Here is a 17,920-nt window from a genome sequence, read left to right on the forward strand (position 1 = left end):
TAGATGATCATGTCATCTGATAACAAAGACAATTTTGTGTCTTTTTTCCCTATCTGTGCACCATTTCTTCCTTTTCCTGCTTTATTGCATTAGCAAAGACTTCCAGTATGATGTTGACAAGGAGTGATAAGAGGGGACATCTTTATACCTGACCTTAGCGAGAAAGTTTTGAATTTCTCACTATTAATATATGATGTTAGCTGTACGTTTCCTGTAGATAGTCTTTATCAACTTGAGAAAGCTCTCCTCTGTCCTTAGTTTACCGAGAATTTTTATTAAGAATGGGTGTTGGATTTTTGTCTGTTGATGTGATGCAAGACATAGTTGATTTTCCCATGTTAAACCAGTCTTGCATAACTGGGATAAATCCTACTTGGTCATGGTGTATAGTACTTTTAATACCTTTTTGGACTCAATTTGCTAGTATTCTGTTGAGGATTTTTTCATCTAAGTTTATGAGAGATGGTGATAGTTTTCTTATAATGTCACTGTTCCGTTTTGGTATTACAGTAACACTAGTCTCAGAGAATGAGTTAGGAAGTATTCCCTCTGCATCAAAGAAATAATATAGAATTGGTATAGTTTCTTTCTTAAATGTTTGGTAAAATTCACGGTTGAACCCATGTGGGCCTGGTACTTTCTGTTTCGGAAGATCATCTATTTCTTCTTGTGTGAATTTTGGCAGATTGTGTCTTTTGAGGAATTGGTCCATTTCATTGATGTTTTCAAATTTGTGAGCACAGAAGTGTTCATAATATTCCTCTATTATCCTTTAAATTTCTGTGGCATCTGTAGTGATATCCGTTCCTTCATTTTCTGATATTAGTAACTAGCACCCTGTCTCTTTTTTCCTAGTTAGCCTGGCTCGTTGATTTTATTGACCTTTTCAAAAAACCAGCTTTTGGTTTCATAGATTTTTCTATACTGATTTCCTGTTTTCCGTTTCATTAGTTTCTGCTCTAGTTATTTTTGTTTTCTTCTACTTACTTTGAATTTAATTTGGTCTTCTTTTTCTAGTTCTGAAGATGAAAAGTTACATTATTGATTTTAGATCTTCTGTTGTAGTGTATGCATTCAGTGCTGTAAATGTCCCTCTAAGCACAGCTTTTGCTGAATCCCAGAAATAAGTTGTGTTTTCATTTTCATTTAATCCTTTGACCCATGTATTATTTAGAAGTGTATTGTTCATTTTCCATGTACTTTGGAATTTTCCAGTTATCTTTCTGTTACTGATTTCTAGTTTAATTGCATTATGATCTGAGAGCAGACGTTGTATGAGTAAGATTTTTTTTAAATTAAAGTGTGTTTTATTGCACAGAATGTAGTCTACTTTGGTGATGTTCCCTGTGATCTTGAGAAAAATGTGTGTTCTTCTATTGTTCAATGGCATAGTCTGTAGGTGTCAATTATATTCAGTTGATTGATGGTAGTGTTGAGTTCAGCCATGTCCTTACTGATTATCTGCCTCCAGGATCTGTCTGCTTCTGAGAAGGAGATGTTGAAGTCTCCAACTATGATAGTGGATTCATCTATTTTTTTCTTGCAGCTCTATCATTTTTTGCCTCATGTCATTTGACACTCTGTTATTAGGCACATACACATTAAGAATTGTTTTATCTTCTTGGAGAATTGATGCCTTTATGATTGTGTAGTGCACTTCTTTATCTCTGAAAAATTTCTGTGCTTTAAAGTCTGCTCTGTCTGATATTAATATAACTACTTCTGCTTTCTTTTGATTAGTGTTAACATGGTATATTTTTCTTCATCTATTTACTTTTAATCTATGTGTCCTTATATTCAAAGTGGTTTTCTCATAGACAACATACAGTTGGGTTGTGGTTTTTGATCCTCTCTGGCAAGCTCTGTCTTTTAATTGGGGCATTTAGACCCTTGACATTCAAAGTGATTATGGATACAGTTGGATTAACAACTACAATATTAACTACTGTTTTCTACTTGTTGCCCTTGTTCTTTGTTCCTGTTTTTGTCTTCCACTCTTTTTCTGCTTTCTGTGATTTTAATCGAGCATTTCATATGATTCCATTTTCTCTCCTTAGTATATCAGTTATAGTTGTGTTTTTTTTCTAACTTTCTCTAGTGGTTATTAAAAGTCCACTTTCAAATGAAACCATACCACTTCACGCGTAGTGTGGGTACCTTACAATAACAAAATAATTCTAATTCCTTCCCCCCATCCCTTTTATCGTTGCTGTCATTTATTTTACATATATAAGCACACATAAGCATATATGTGAGTACATTGTTGCAATTATTTTGAATAAACTGTTATCTGTTAGATTGATTATGAATTGGAAAAATAAAAGTTTTTCTTTTACCTTCACTTATTTCTTCTTGTTGGTCAGCCCTTTCTCTGTGTAGATCTGAGTTTCTGGCCCGTATTATTTTCCTTCTCTCTAAAGAACTCCTTTTGACATTTCTTACAAGGCAAGTGTACAGGCAATATATTTCCTCTATTTTTGTTTGTCCAAGAACGTCTTTATTTCCTCCTCACTTTTGAAGAGTAATTTTGCTGGGTACAGAATTCTAGGTAGGTGGGGGGTGTTTTCCCAGCAATTTGGGTGTTTTATCCACTCTCTTCTTACTTGCATGATTTCTCAGGAGAAGTTGGATGTGATTCTTATTTTTGTTCCTCTATAGGTTTAAGGTGTTTTTTTTCCTCTGCCTTCTTTCAGGATTTTTTTTCTTTGTCTTTGATTTTCTCTAATTTGAAAATGATATGCCTGGATATAGGTTTTTTCTGGGTATTTATCTTGCTTGGTGTTCTCTGTGCTTCCTGGATCTGTGGTTTGATGTCTAACGTTAATTTGGGAAAATTGTCAGGCATGATTGTTTCAAATATTTCTTCTCTTCCTTTCTCTCTTTCTTCTCCTGATATTCCCATTACATGTATCTTACACCTTTTGTAGTTGTCCTACAGTCCTTGGATATTCTGTTCTGTGTTTTTCAGTCTTCATTCAGATTCTTTCCTCAATTATGTTCAGTTAAGCCCATAAAAAGCATTTTTAAAATTTTTGTTACAGTGTTTTGTTTTTAACATCTAGAATTTCCTTGGGAGTTCTTTGTTAGGATTCCCATCTCTCTGCTTATGTTCTCTGGTCTTGCATACTGTCCTCATTAGAGCACTAGCATATTAATCACAGTTGTTTAAAATTCCTGGTTGGAAAATTCCAACATCCCTGCTCTATCTGGTTCTGATGCTTGCTCTTTCTTGTCAAATTTTGCTTTTTGCCTCTTTCTATGCCTTGTAAAATTTTCTTGATAGTGGGATGTGATGTACCAAGTAAAAGGAATGGCTATAAATTGGCTTTTAGTAATGTGGTAGTGAGTTGTAAGGGGAAGGGAGCACTCTATAGTCCTACATTAGGTCTCAGTCTCTTAGTTCTCTTGACTGTGAACTTTAGAAGTATTTTTGCTTTTTTCTCCCTTCTTGGGTGGTTCAGGATGGCTACAATGGGCTGGAGTTGGGTATTTCCCTTTTGCTGGCCGGTTAAGCTCTAATAATACTGCAGCAGGTTAAGCTGTGACTAATTAGTCCATCCCCTCTTCCCAAGACAGGTTTTGTTAAAAAGAACAAAACACTCCACAGAAATCTCTTGCATTCCTGTACACTAATGATGAAAAATCTGAAAGTGAAATTAAGAAAACACTCCCGTTTACCACTGCAACAGAAAGAATAAAATATCTAGGAATAAACCTACCTAAGGAAACAAAAGACATGTATGCAGAAAATTATAAGACACTGATGAAAGAAATTAAAGATGATACAAATAGATGGAGAGATATACCATGTTCTTGGATTGGAAGAATCAACATTGTGAAAATGACTCTACTACCCAAAGCAATCTACAGATTCAGTGCAATCCCTATCAAACTACCACTGGCATTTTTCACAGAACTAGAACAAAAATCTCACAATTTGTATGGAAACACAAAAGACCCCGAATAGCCAAAGCAATCTTGAGAAAGAAAAATGGAGCTGGAAGTATCAGGCTCCCTGACTTCAGACTATACTACAAAGCTACAGTGATCAAGACAGTATGGTACTGGCACAGAAACAGAAATATAGATCAATGGAACAGGATAGAAAGCCCAGAGATAAACCCAAGCACATATGGTCACCTTATCTTTGATAAAGGAGGCCAGAATATACAGTGGAGAAAAGACAGCCTCTTGGATAAGTGGTGCTGGGAAAACTGGACAGCTACATGTAAAAGAATGAAATTAAAACACTCCCTAACACCATACACAGAAATAAGCTCAAAATGGATTAAAGACCTAAATGTAAGGCCAGACACTCTAAAACTCTTAGAGGAAAACATAGGCAGAACACTCTATGACATAAATCACAGCAAGATCTTTTTTGACCCACCTCCTAGAGAAATGGAAATAAAAGCAAAAATAAACAAGTGGGACCTAATGAAACTTAAAAGGTTTTGCACAGCAAAGGAAACCATAAACAAGACGAAAAGACAACCCTCAGAATGCGAGAGGATATTTGCAAATGAAGCAACTGACAAAGGATTAATCTCCAAAATTTACAAGCAGCTCATGCAGCTCAATATTAAAAAAAAAAAAACAACCCAATCCAAAAATGGGCAGAAGACCTAAATAGACATTTCTCCAATGAAGATATACAGATTGCCAACAGACACATGAAAGAATGCTCAACATCATTAATCATTAGAGAAATGCAAATCAAAACTACAATGAGATATCATCTCACACCAGTCAGAATGGCCATCATCAAAAAATCTACAAACAATAAATGCTGGAGAGGGTGTAGAGAAAAGGGAGCCCTCTGGCACTGTTGGTGGGAATGTAAATTGATACAGCCACTATGGAGAACAGGATGGAGGTTCCTTAAAAAACTAAAAATAGAACTACCATACGACCGAGCAATCCCACTACTGGGCATATACCCTGAGAAAACCATAATTCAAAAAGAGTCATGTACCACAATGTTCACTGCAGCTCTATTTACAATAGCCAGGACATGGAAGCAACCTAAGTGTCCATCGACAGATGAATGGATAAAGAAGATGTGGCACATATATACAATGGAATATTACTCAGCCATGAAAAGGAATGAAACTGAGTTATTTGTAGTGAGGCGGATGGAACTAGAGACTGTCATACAGAGTGAAGTAAGTCAGAAAGAGATAAACAAATACCATATGCTAACACATATATATGGAATCTAAAAAAAAAAAAAAAAGTCATGAAGAACCTACGGACAAGATGGGAATAAAGACACAGACCTACTAGAAAATGGACTTGAGGACACGCTGAGGGGGAAGGGTAAGCTGGGACAAAGTGAGAGAGTGGCATGGACATATATACACTACCAAATGTAAAATAAATAGCTAGTGGGAAGCAGCCGCATAGCACAGGGAGATCAGCTCGGTGCTTTGTGACCACCTAGAGGGGTGGGATAGGGAGGGTGGGAGGGAGGGAGATGCAAGAGTGAAGAGGTATGGGGGCATGTGTATATGTATAACTGATTCACTTTGTTATAAAGCAGAAACTAACACACCATTGTAAAGCAATTATACTCCAATAAAGATGTTAAAAAAAAAAAAAAAAAGAATAAAATCCTCTGGTATATTTTTAAATGGTTCCTTTTACCCACTGCATGTGCAGAGCTCAACGGGATTTTTCTCTGATATTTACTGTGGGAATCTGGTGAAGTTCTTGGAGGTAAATCTTACAATATTCAGAGGACTCCCTATGACTGGAGGCCCCTGGAATTTTTAACTTTCTGAGTTTTTCTCACTGAGCCTCCAGCAATTCATCATTTACCATTTAGCTTTTGCTACCCCAGCACTGTTTCCCACAGCAGTTTTTGCTTGTGAGTTAAGTTCTGCCCCAATAAGCCTAGACTCCCTACATTTGCCTGTCTCTCCAGTCTTGGAGACCGATTTGCTCTGTGTTCTCCTCTCACTTAGGGATCCAAGAAGAGTTGACTTTTTCAGTCTGTTCATGTTTTTACTTGTTGTTAGGACAGAGTGGTTGGCATCTTAGCTCCTTATATATGGAAACAAAAATCCCCAACCTCTGTGAGTTTATTTTAAGTTAGTTTTAGTACAGGAGAAGCATGAGCCCGTATGAGTTAAAAATATATATATGGTGGAAGAAAATGGTGCAGTAAGAATGAACTTTCCAAGAACTAACTTTTTCATACCTCCTCCACCAACCATCTCTCACTATAAAGTTACTCTGTTTTTCTGGCAAAGAAAATTAAATTTCATTACCTTGTAGTTTATGCACAAACTAATGTTTATTTACTTTTGAATTATCATTAATTACATATACACTTCTTTCTATTATTCAGTTCATATATTTTTCTAATAGTGAAAATTATTTGTTTATCTTGGCTTAGGATGGAATACAGCATAATTTATCTCACTACAATTAATTTTTTAAAATTATTTAAGAACTTTTCACTTAGCAACAGACTTCTTGGGAATGAATGACAGTCATTGAACAAAAGATAAATATACCTTGTAGTTATTGATAAAGCAATAGTCCGTAAAAATTAACCCAGAGAATCTTCTCCTTGGATGATTTAGTTTTCTTGCATTTCTACCATGGTGTAAATTTCATAGAAGAAAATAAATGAATGATATATTTATAAGTATGTATATACATATCCATATATATATTATATATGTATATATCAGTAATGATGAGAAAATTTTATGAACAAGTAAAATAATGTAGAATGATTAAAATTAGAAAACATCTTTAACAAATAAATAATAAAATCTGCTGATTTTAATATAGAAAATAACTAAATTTATTTGGGATAAATATAAAATGTGTTATACTGCTGTTTTGTGCAATATACAGTATAAAATTATACTTTTACACATATATACCTTGATTTTCTCCTTTATAAAATGTAGGAACCAGACTACATTATGTCTAAGCTTCCTTTAAAATCATTATTATACTAAAAAAATTATATGTGCGTGTGTGTATATATATGTATAATTTCACATATATACATATACACACACATACATATATATGTGTGTATATATGTATGTGTGTGTGTATATATATATATAATTTCAGTACCAACTGATCATTTTCTCAATTTCTTAATGAAATTTGTGTGGTCAAATTTACTATAAGTTACCCTAAATGCTTTTCTTCTTAATTCATTGCCACTATTCATTGGAAAATATTTGAAAACACACATACACACAAACAAAAAAGAAAGAGAAAACTGATGTCAGGTGGTTTTAAGCTTTAATGTTCTTTGTAAGTAACGGAAGTAATGAGTTTTGAAACAGAAAAATTTTTTTTAATGTTTAATACGTTCTATACAATGGCAGAGGTTGAATGTTCATTTGTCCCGGGAAACCTTACTGTCATTTTTTTCTTATGATTTCTCTGATTGCCACAAAAGACAAAAGCATCTGACAATTATACTTCTGCTCAGATCTACTGTTACGAGTAAGGCTACTTTTCATTGTGGGTAGTGCTGTTGGGACAACCATCATCATGATGCATTCAGTGTAGTATTATACATTGTGTGTGTGTGCACGTGTGTGTGCATGCACTTATGTGAGCGTGCTATCAACATAGCTCTAAAGATGTTTTTGGACTACCCATACTAAATTTAGTGTCTACTCAAATTAGAGTCTGCAGTTTTACAAAAACATAATGAGATGAAACTCCCAGTCACAAGAGACAGGCCACTTCAGAAGGTTGAAGTATTAAAATAATAATAAGTACATTTTCTACATCAACTTAGAACAACTTAGCAATGGGAAGTGGACTGTGTACCAGAGTATGTCCACTAACAACTTAGTCGTTGTCCTTCAGTGTTGTCAGCCTCTGTATTTATTTCCTTCAAATTGAGGAAATAATCAGTAGCATGCACTCCAGCTGTTTCTATCCTGTGGTCGCTAGGCAAACAGGCATCAGTTATAAAATAAAATAAAAATAAATTACAAAGAACCCTGTTGTTCAGAGGAATTAGTGAGCCACAGAAGCTCATGACATAATAACCTTAGTCTTCAAAGCCAGAAATTCTCTATGATGCTGACATTGAGAGTTCTGAGCCTAAAGAATATGAGTGGTTAAATCACTCTTTCCAGTAGCCAATCAGCATAGACGGTGGCTTGATAAATGCTGTCTTTTTTTTTTTGGCTGTGTTGGGTCTTCGTTTCTGTGCGAGGGCTTTCTCTAGTTGTGGCAAGCGGGGGCCACTCTTCATCGCGGTGCGCAGGCCTCTCACTATCGCGGCCTCTCTTGTTGTGGAGCACAGGCTGCAGACGCGCAGGCTCAGTAGTTGTGGCTCACGGGCCCAGTTGCCCCGCGGCATGTGGGATCTTCCCAGACCAGGGCTCGAACCCGTGTCCCCTGCATTAGCAGGCAGATTCTCAACCACTGCGCCACGAGGGAAGCCCAATGCTGTCTTAACTGATGATATTCTTGGCAGACACAACTAGCAACAACAAATGAAATTTGCTAAATTATTTAATATTTTTCAGTAGCACACATAGTTGTCCAGAACTCTGAAGACAGATGTGATCTTCTGTGCAAGAGGTGAAAAAGAGTAGATCAAACTTTGACAGAACTTCAAGTTTTAAGTGTCCCATTGGTTTTCCTGTGGTTTTCTGTTTTAATGAAATGATGAATAAATATTACATATGTTTATATGAGATGTATATAAATCATACACGCTTGTTCCATGCATTTGGTATTTGCATATTTTTTTCATGGAGTCCAGCATAAAGGACTGGAACAACAAACAAGATTACTGATTCTCTTTCTCCCTTCTTTCACCTTCCTCTTCTCCTCTCCTTCTTGTGTAATTTTATCAGGGTAGAACCCAGTGAGCCTTAGTTATTCCATACTTGAAATGGAAACTCAGTTGACTCTTATTTCCTGGTGAATTGACCTTAAAAAAACATTTTTGTTTATTTTTATTGTAGTCTATTTTTTTAAATTTAAATTGGCTAGTTTTGTTTGGCTATTTGCTCATAGATTTCTCTAGTAGCTTGCACATTTCGGAATTGTTTTGAAACTCAAACACTTAGCCATTGTGATGGAGTAAAAATTTAAGAAAAGGGAACCTTTTTTAAAGTGTAAATCTAGTTTCAGTTTCCAGTGTGGTGTAAGTGAGAATGAAGCAACCATATATATCTCAAACCCTCCAAAGTGAGATTTTCTGGACAGGAGTTCATCAAGGTTATGAAAGAAGCATAGTAGGGTTCAAAGTAGAATGGACCAAGACTTTGGCAACCTGTAGTCTAACCCTGGATGCCTCACTAAATAGCTGTAGGTCTTTAGATAAATTATGGAAACTGTAGACCTCAGCTTTCTTATCTTTAAAGTTAAATATTTTAACCACATGACCTATTAGCTACCAGCTTTGAAAGTTTATGATTCTAAGTAAATGTTAAAAACAGCAGAAATTCCTCATCTAAAAAGTAATCATAGAAATTAATTCCAATGCCATAATGTGTTTTTCACATATGATTCAGCTCATGTATTATAAGTAAAACTACTGGATATTGATAAATATTTGCTAACTATCTGGAAAATTTGGCCAACGTAGATTTGGTGAACTATGGATTCAGTTTGACATGTGTATACATCATAAAATAATTATAAAAATATTTACATTATCATTTGCTTTGTGAGGGCTTGATTTTAAATCTTTCTTCAAGGAAAATAGTCATAAGGCTAAAATTTAAAAGAGAATTACAGAATGCCAATTAAAATATTTAAATGTGTAATTACTTTAAAAAATTGATACTGAAAACTATCCTATCTCTTTATCAATTTGGTTGTAATTCACATTTCAAACCTAAATAATCTACATGCCTGTAAAAAGTCTTAGAATCAGAAAGAGAGAAAATATCTATTTTGCTTACATATGATCCTCTTAACGTTCACATGCCAGATGGTGTTTCATATCAGGTCAGAAATAATGAAGGAATCTGGCTTTAAATCTAAGAATCTGGGGGAAAATAAGAAACTAGGGATTACATATTTGTAATAGCATTTTTCCCTGAAATTCAACCATTTGTAATAATTCTTGATATGCTTCTGTCTGTGTGGGGGGGGGGGTTTATTTTTACTTATTTCATTTCTACTATACTTTGTTTGGATTCTGAAAGGTTATTTATGTTGTGATTAGACATTTTTTCAATCCTTGGATCACTATAGCCAAGTAATAATTTGACCTTCAGATATTTCAAACCAAAACTCAGTTGACTAGTCTAGAAACTAGAAAATCAGTGACTCATGGGGAGGGAAAAATAAATAGAAATTCTATTAAGTATGGAGGAGAGTAATATTTTTCTAATTCATTTCAGAGAAACTAATTATAAAATTAAATGGCCTGAATTCTTCTGCTAAAATAATAAATTCCCTTCATATAACAATAGCACATTTCGTAGGCGTGAACCTGGCTGACTTCAGAGAATAAATTTAGGCCTTTTTTGTAGGGAAAACAGAAATTTGTACTCTTAGTTAACTCATTTTTATTATTGTCTTGATTTCTATCACTTCCTCTTAATAGATCATGTGATTGTCTTTGTCTTTAGCTAACCTGATCAAAACTAATTCATCACAATATTCTACTGGTCACTCTCTTTTTAATGTCTATATATAATAATTATCTGGTTCTGTGGCTTGACTGCATCCAAGCTATAAAAAAGGACAAACATTTCAAGTAATAAATGTGGCTGGATTATGTAAATCCAGTCCCAAATCTCAACCAAAAAAAAAGAAAAAATGAAAGTTTCACTTCTGACGTGCTAGCACAGAAAGCTCTGTGGACTCACTCCCTAGTGAAACTGATAAAAATTGTTTTAAAAAAATTAAGTCTCCAGAGATGATCCTAGGGGAACATTCAGAGTCTCTGAAGTGGTTCTAAGGAAGGCAAACACAGGTCATTTAATGAACAAATTAACAAACACTCAACAAAATCTGCTAGAACTACTGTGCCCTGCCCCATCAATTGAACATTCAGCTCACAAAGTGGAGGTGTTACTCAGAGAGAAGTATCCTATTGTCCCCACTTCTGCTTCAGAGCTGTAGCTCAGAGATTTTGCAGTGGGGAAAAAAAAAAAAAACACGTTATAAAATAGAGAGCTCCACATCTCTTCCCACAGGAACTGACTTCATTTGCAATATAATGTGGAGAAGTTTAGAGTGAAGGATGGTCTCAGAAACAGTGGTGGTTATGATAAAAGGCAGTTGGGAGGAGACTGATAGCTTCATTGGGGATATAGACTAAACTTTAAGTTGGGTACTTTGCTGGGGAGAATCAGGCATAGATGCATCTGGGAAGTACCTTCCTTGGATCAGAACAGATTTCAAACAGGAATCTCAGGAAGTGTCTTTCTGGATGGTCCCAAGTTTGATTGGATCAGTCCATCAAGCAGTTCATGCCTCAGGGAAAATAAGAGCACAAATAAGCTTACCAAGTATTAGATCTTGTTGTGGTAATGGAAGGAGACAAAGAGAACCCTGCAAAAATCATTGTCATCCCAGAGTGATTATAGGTGTATCCAAGGTTGTGTTCTCTGAGGAGCAACACCAGAGGCTGCATGCTAGAGGGTGGGAGTGGGGGGTTGGTAGTAGTGGGAAAATTGACTTCACTGAAATAATCACTAAACAAATAAATAAGCAAATAACAATAACAAGCCCCTAGGGTAAGAGGGAAGTACCCAGAGTTGCCAAAGCATATTATCTAAAATGTCAAGTTTCCAATTAAAAAAAAAAAAAGTAGAACTGCAGAGAAGCCAGAAAGTATGATCCATACACAAGGGGGGGAAAAGGGGACAACAGAAACTGCCTGTGATTGCAACCAAATGTTAGATTCAACAGACAGAATCTTCAAAGTAACCATTATAAATATATTCAAATAAGTAAAGAAATCATGATAAAAGAAGTAAAGGTATGATGACAATGTTACATCATAAAGACGTCTATTTAAAAAAAATGGACAACCTAAAAGTTGAATATTACATTTTATTCAGCGGACTTACTGAGGACTTCAGCCTGGGAGACAGACTTTCAGATAGCTCTGAGGTACTGTTTCAAAGAGGTAAGGGATATATAGGAGTCTCTGCAACAAAAACCAGGTAGGCAGAACATCAAAAGATTACTGTTAACTAAAGAAATACCAGATGTCTCAAGTTGATGAATTTAGCACTCTTCTATGTATGGGAATATGCAAGTTTCTGGGCTTCACTGAAATCATTTCTTTGATATGCACCTTAACTGTCCTGTTTCTTTCCATCCTGAATCCCCTCAGGGTGCACAGTCAGGGCGGCTGCAGTGACTGATGGCTTGATGGCCAGAACACCCTTTGTTTACCTATATGGCAGGCGACATTCTTTGTCCACACAGACAATGTCTATAAGAGGTAGAAATTAGGTTTTTTGAAAGGACCGAATTTAAATACTGGGGCTAAAAGATGCAGTAGCTGAAGTGAAAAATTCAGTAGATTTGAACTACATTAGTGACTTGAAAATTGATTGATCAAGATTATGCAATCTGAAGAATAAAGAAAAAAATTAAGAAAGATGCAATGCAGAGAAATAATGAGACATTATCAAGTACACCAAAATAAGCATAATAGGAGTACCAGAAGGAAAGGAGAAAGAAGCATAAAAAGTATTTTTAAAAAATGATGGCTAAAAACTTCCCAAATTTATTGAAAACATTAATCTACACATCTAGGAAACTCAACAGATTCCAAGGAGTATAAACACAAAGAGATCCACAATCAGACACATCACAGTATAAATATTGAATCCAAAGATAAGGAGAAAATCTTGCAATCAGCAAGAAGAAAAACCACTCTAATTTACAATGGAATTCCAGTAAGATTAATAGGTGACTCCCCATCAGAACAGTGGAAGCCAAAAAAAGGGGGAGATAACATACTAAAAGTGCCCAAAGAAAAAAATGTCACTAAGAATTCTGTATTGAGCAAAACTGTGATTTATAAATGAAGGCAAAATAAACATATTCCCAAATAAAAGCATGAGGATTTGTTGCTAACAAACCCACATGATATGAAATACTAAAAGAAAATCTTTAGGTTGAAAGCAGTTGACCCCAGACAGTAACTTGAGTTCACATGGACATATGAAAAACAATAATAAAGATAATAATGTAACTATATAATATAGCATATTTATATATTTCTTCTCCTTTCTTAACTGATTTTAAAAGCTATTGTATAAAACATTATACATGTAATGTATTGTTTGACCTATAACATATACATATGTGATACATTTGGCAAAATAATACAACAGAGGTGAGTAATCTAAGCTGTTTTGGCTAGGAAGTTAATTCCAAATAGTAGCTTGAGCCACAGGAACAAATGAAGAGATCCAGAAATTATAAATAAGGTTAATTAGCAAAAGCTATACTTATTTGCTCTCCTTTTTTCTCTCAACTTCTTTAAAAGACAGTAAATTATATAATGTAATAATTTTAAATGTAATGTTAAAATATTATTAACATTTATAGATATATAATATAAATAATATGAAAATAGTATCACAGAAGGTTAGAAAAGGGAATAGAGTTACAGGAGTAATACTTTTATGGCTCACTGGAATTGAGTTAAACTAAATTTGAAGCTGATTCTTATAAATAAAGATGTATGTGGTAGGCCTTAGGGCAAATACTGACATCACTCAAGAAAATATAGTGGAAAAGTCATTGAAGTAATTAAATCATTTAATTAATTGAAATACTATATTCGAAAATATTCACTTGCAAAAAAGCAGTAAAGAGGTACAAAAAAGATATGAGACATGCCAAAAAAACAAAAACAAAAAAGTAAGATGGCAAACATAAATCCAACTATATAAAAAAGATATTAAATGTGAATGGATTAAAAGCCTAATCAAAAGACAGAGATTGTCAGAAAGGGAAAACAAACAAACTAAAAAACCATAATCCAACTCTATACTACTATAGAAGATATACTTTAGATTCAAAGATAAAAATAGATTGAAAATAGAAGACTGGGAGAAGATATACAAACAGCGATCACAAGACAGCTGGAGTGACTATACTAATATCACAAAGAAAAACAGACTTTACAGAAAGACTGTTTATTAGAGATACAGAGGGACATTTTATAATGATAAAGGATCAACCCATCAGTAGGATATAATTATTATAAATATATATGCACGTAGCATAGTGTACCAAAATATGTGAAACAAAAACTGACAGAAATTAAGGGGGAAATAGACCATTCAAAAATAGTCAGATACATCTGTACTCTACTTTCAATAATGGTTGAACAGCCAGGTAGAAGCTCAACAAGGAAATAGAACATTTGAACAACGCTATGAGCTACTATATAACATCTGAACAAACACCTATAAAGAAAAAATCTATATAATATATGTACAACACTCCATCTAACAACAAGAGACTATACATTCTTCTCAAGAGCACAAGGAACATTCTCCAGGATAGACCATATGCTAGGCCATAAAACAAACCTCAGTAAAATTTAAAAGGCAGAAATAACTTGAAGTATGATTTCTGACTACAATGGAACAAAATTAGAAATTGATAACAATAGACATTTGAAAACCCCACTAATATATGAATTAAACAACATACTCCAAAATAACCAATAGGTCAAAGAAAAAAATCAAAAGGGAAATTGAGATGAATGAAAATAAAGACAAAAATTCCAAATTTATAGGTTGCAGTGCTTAGAAAAAAATGGAAAAGTAATAGCGTTGAATATGTATTTTTTAAAAGGGGGAAAGATCTCAAATCAATAAACTCACCTTCCATCTTAAGACAGTGGGAAAAAAAAAGAGCAAAGTAAATTTAAAGCAAACTAAAGGAAAGGAAAAAAAATAAATGTTAAAGCAGAAATTAGCAAGATACAGAATAGAAAATCAAGGAAACCAAGACCTGGTTCTTTAATTAATCAACAAAATTAATAAACCTTTAGACTGACCAAGAAAAAGAGAAGATCCAAATTACTAGACTCAGAAATGAAGGAAGGGATATTAGTACTTTCCATACAGGAAAAAAAAAAGACTATAAAAGAATACTATGAAAAGTTATTTGCCAATAAATTAGATGATCTAGATGGAGTGGATAAATTTGTAGAAAGACACAAACTACAGAAATTGACTCATAAAGAAATAGATAATCTGAATTGATAAGTAAAGAAATTAAAATAATGTTCAAAATCTACAAACAAAGAAAAGTGCAGGCCCAGATGGCTGCATTAGTGAATTCTATCCAACAGTTAATGAATTAGTATTAATTATTCACAAACTGTTCCAAAAAAATAAAAGAGGAGGGAGTACTTCCTAACTCATTCCATGAGGTCAGTATTACCATGACACCAAAACCCCACACAAAGACAGAACAAGAAAAGAAAACTACAAACCAGTATCTTTTATGAATCTAGATATAAAAATCCTCAACAAAAAACTAGCAGAGCAAATCCAGCAACATATACAATGAATTATACACCATGACTAAGTGTTATTTATCCTAAGAATGTAAGTTGGTTTAACAACTGAAAATCAATTAAAGTAATACATCATATCACTAGAGTAAAACCAAAAATCCCATGATATTCTCAACAGACACAGAAAAGACCATTCAGCAAATTCTAATATCTTTTCATGATTAAAAACATTCAACAAACTAGTATAAAAATTTTCAACATGATAAAGGGCATCTGTTTAAAAAAATCCACAGCTAATATCATATGTAATGGTGAAAGACTAGATACTTTTCCCCCTAAGAACAGATAAAACAAGGATGTCCACTTTCATTATTTCTATACAACATTGTACTAGGGGTTCCAGCTAGGGCAGTTAGGAAAGAAAAATAAATAAAAGGCACCCAGTTGGGGAAGAAAGTAGTAAAATTATCTCTATTCTTACATAACATGATCTTGTATTTATGAATTTTTATAAATCTACTAAAATACTATTAGAACTGATAAATGAGCATGCTTGTCAGATACTAGAACATTATATAAAAATCAGTTGTATTTCTAACATTTGCAATTAAGAATCAAAAAAATGAAATGAAGGAAACAATTTCATTTATATAATAATAGCATCATGAAATACTAGGAATTAAACAAAATTCAAACCTCAACTAATACTCTGAAAACTACAAAACATTGTTGAAAGAAATTAAAGAAACTCTAAATATTTCATGTTCATAGATTGAAAATTTTTTAATTGTTAAGAAGGTAATACTCCTCAAATTAATCTATAGACTCAGTGTGATCACTTTCAGAGCACAGCTGGCTTCTTTTGTAGAAATTGACAAGCTGAGTCTAAAATTCATATGGAATGGCACAGGATCCAGGACAGCCAAAACAATCATGAAAAAGATGAACAAATCTGGAATAATCACACTTCCCAATTTCCAAACTTAGTATAAAGCACTAAGTAATCAAGACAGTGTGGCACTTAGATAAGGATAGACATATGGATCAATGGAATAGAAATTAGAAACCCATCTGTCTCTGGTCAACTGATTTTGACAAGGGCACCAAGACCATTAAATGGGAAAATGAGTCTTTTGAACAGATAGTGCTGCAACAACTGGACAAGCCACCCACATATAAAGAATGAAATTGGAACCTTACCTTATACCATATACCAAAATTAACTTGAGTCAAAGACCTGAATGTAAGATCTAAAACTATAAACTTCTCTGGAGAATACATAGGGGTAGATCTTGGTTTCTTAATTTGGCACTGAATTCTTATATAAGACAGCAGTAGGAGAACTTCAAGATGGCGGAGGAGTAAGACGTGGAGATCACCTTCCTCCCCACAAATACATCAGAAATACATCTATATGTGGAACAACTCCTACAGGTCACTTATTGAATGCTGGCAGAAGACCTCAGACTTCCCAAAAGGCAAGAAACTTCCCACGTCCCTGGGTAGGGCAAAAGAAAAAAGAAAAAAACAGGGACAAAAGAATAGGGACAGGACGTGCACCTCTGGGAGGGAGCTGTGAAGGAGGAAAGGTTTCCACACACTAGGAAGCCCCTTCACTGGCGGAGTTGGGGGGTGGCGGGGGGGCAGCTTCAGAGCCACAGAGGAGGGCGCAGCAGCAATAGGGGTACAGAGGGCAAAGTGGAGAGATTCCCGCACAGATGATCGGTGCTGACCAGCACTCATCAGACTGAGACGCTTGTCTGCTCACCCGCCGGGGCATGCGGGGGCTGGGGGCTGAGGCTAGGGCTTCAGAGGTCAGATCCCAGGGAGAGGACTGGGGTTGGCTGCGTGAACACAGCATGAAGGGGGCTGGTGCACCACACCCAGCCAGGAGGGAGTCCAGGAAAGTCTGGAGCTGCCTAAGAGGCAAGAGACCGTTGTTTCGGGGTGCACGAGGAGAGGGGATTCAGAGCACCGCCTAAACAAGCTCCAGAGACAGGCACAAGCTGCCGCAATCAGCATGGACACCAGAGACGGGCATGAAGAACAGACGCCCTCAGGTGACCTACGCATAGGCGGGGCCAAATCCAAAGCTGAACCCCAGGAGCTGTGCGAACAAAGAAGAGAAAGGGAAATTTCAACGAGCAGCCTCAGGAGCAGCGGGTTAAATCTCTACAATCAACTTGATGTACCCTGCATCTGTGGAATACCTGAATAGACAACGAATCACCCCAAAATTGAGGCAGTGGACTTCGTGTGATTTTCTCTGTATAGCTTTGCTTTTAACATTTGTCCTAGGGTTCTGTCTGTCCGTTTTTTTTTTTTGTTTCTTTTTTTGTTTTTGTTTTTTTTAGGATAGTATTTAGCGCTTGTTATCATTGGTGGATTTGTTTTTTGGTTTGGTTCCTCTTTTCTTTCTTTCTTTTTATTTTTAATTTTTAATTTTTTACTTTT

At 35.0% G+C, this 17,920-nt stretch overlaps 1 protein-coding gene across 9 annotated transcripts in view; it reads left to right on the forward strand.

Moving 5' to 3' along the window:
* Nucleotides 1-17,920, forward strand: part of DGKB (diacylglycerol kinase beta) — an 804,767-nt gene that overhangs the window by 700,671 nt on the left and 86,176 nt on the right. The window contains exon 23 of one of the 9 annotated variants that reach the window (XM_068550575.1): nucleotides 3,577-3,775. The exons of 7 other annotated variants lie outside the window; for them this stretch is intronic. In XM_068550575.1, coding sequence (XP_068406676.1) covers nucleotides 3,577-3,698 — 122 coding nt within the window. In that variant the 3' untranslated portion in view covers nucleotides 3,699-3,775. Of the gene's footprint in view, nucleotides 1-3,572; nucleotides 3,776-17,920 lie in introns of those variants that run through there. One more of the 9 variants, XM_068550576.1, reaches the window with a different exon arrangement.

The sequence above is a fragment of the Eschrichtius robustus genome, chromosome 8 (genome assembly GCF_028021215.1).
Source record: "Eschrichtius robustus isolate mEscRob2 chromosome 8, mEscRob2.pri, whole genome shotgun sequence".
Lineage (NCBI taxonomy): Eukaryota > Metazoa > Chordata > Mammalia > Artiodactyla > Eschrichtiidae > Eschrichtius > Eschrichtius robustus.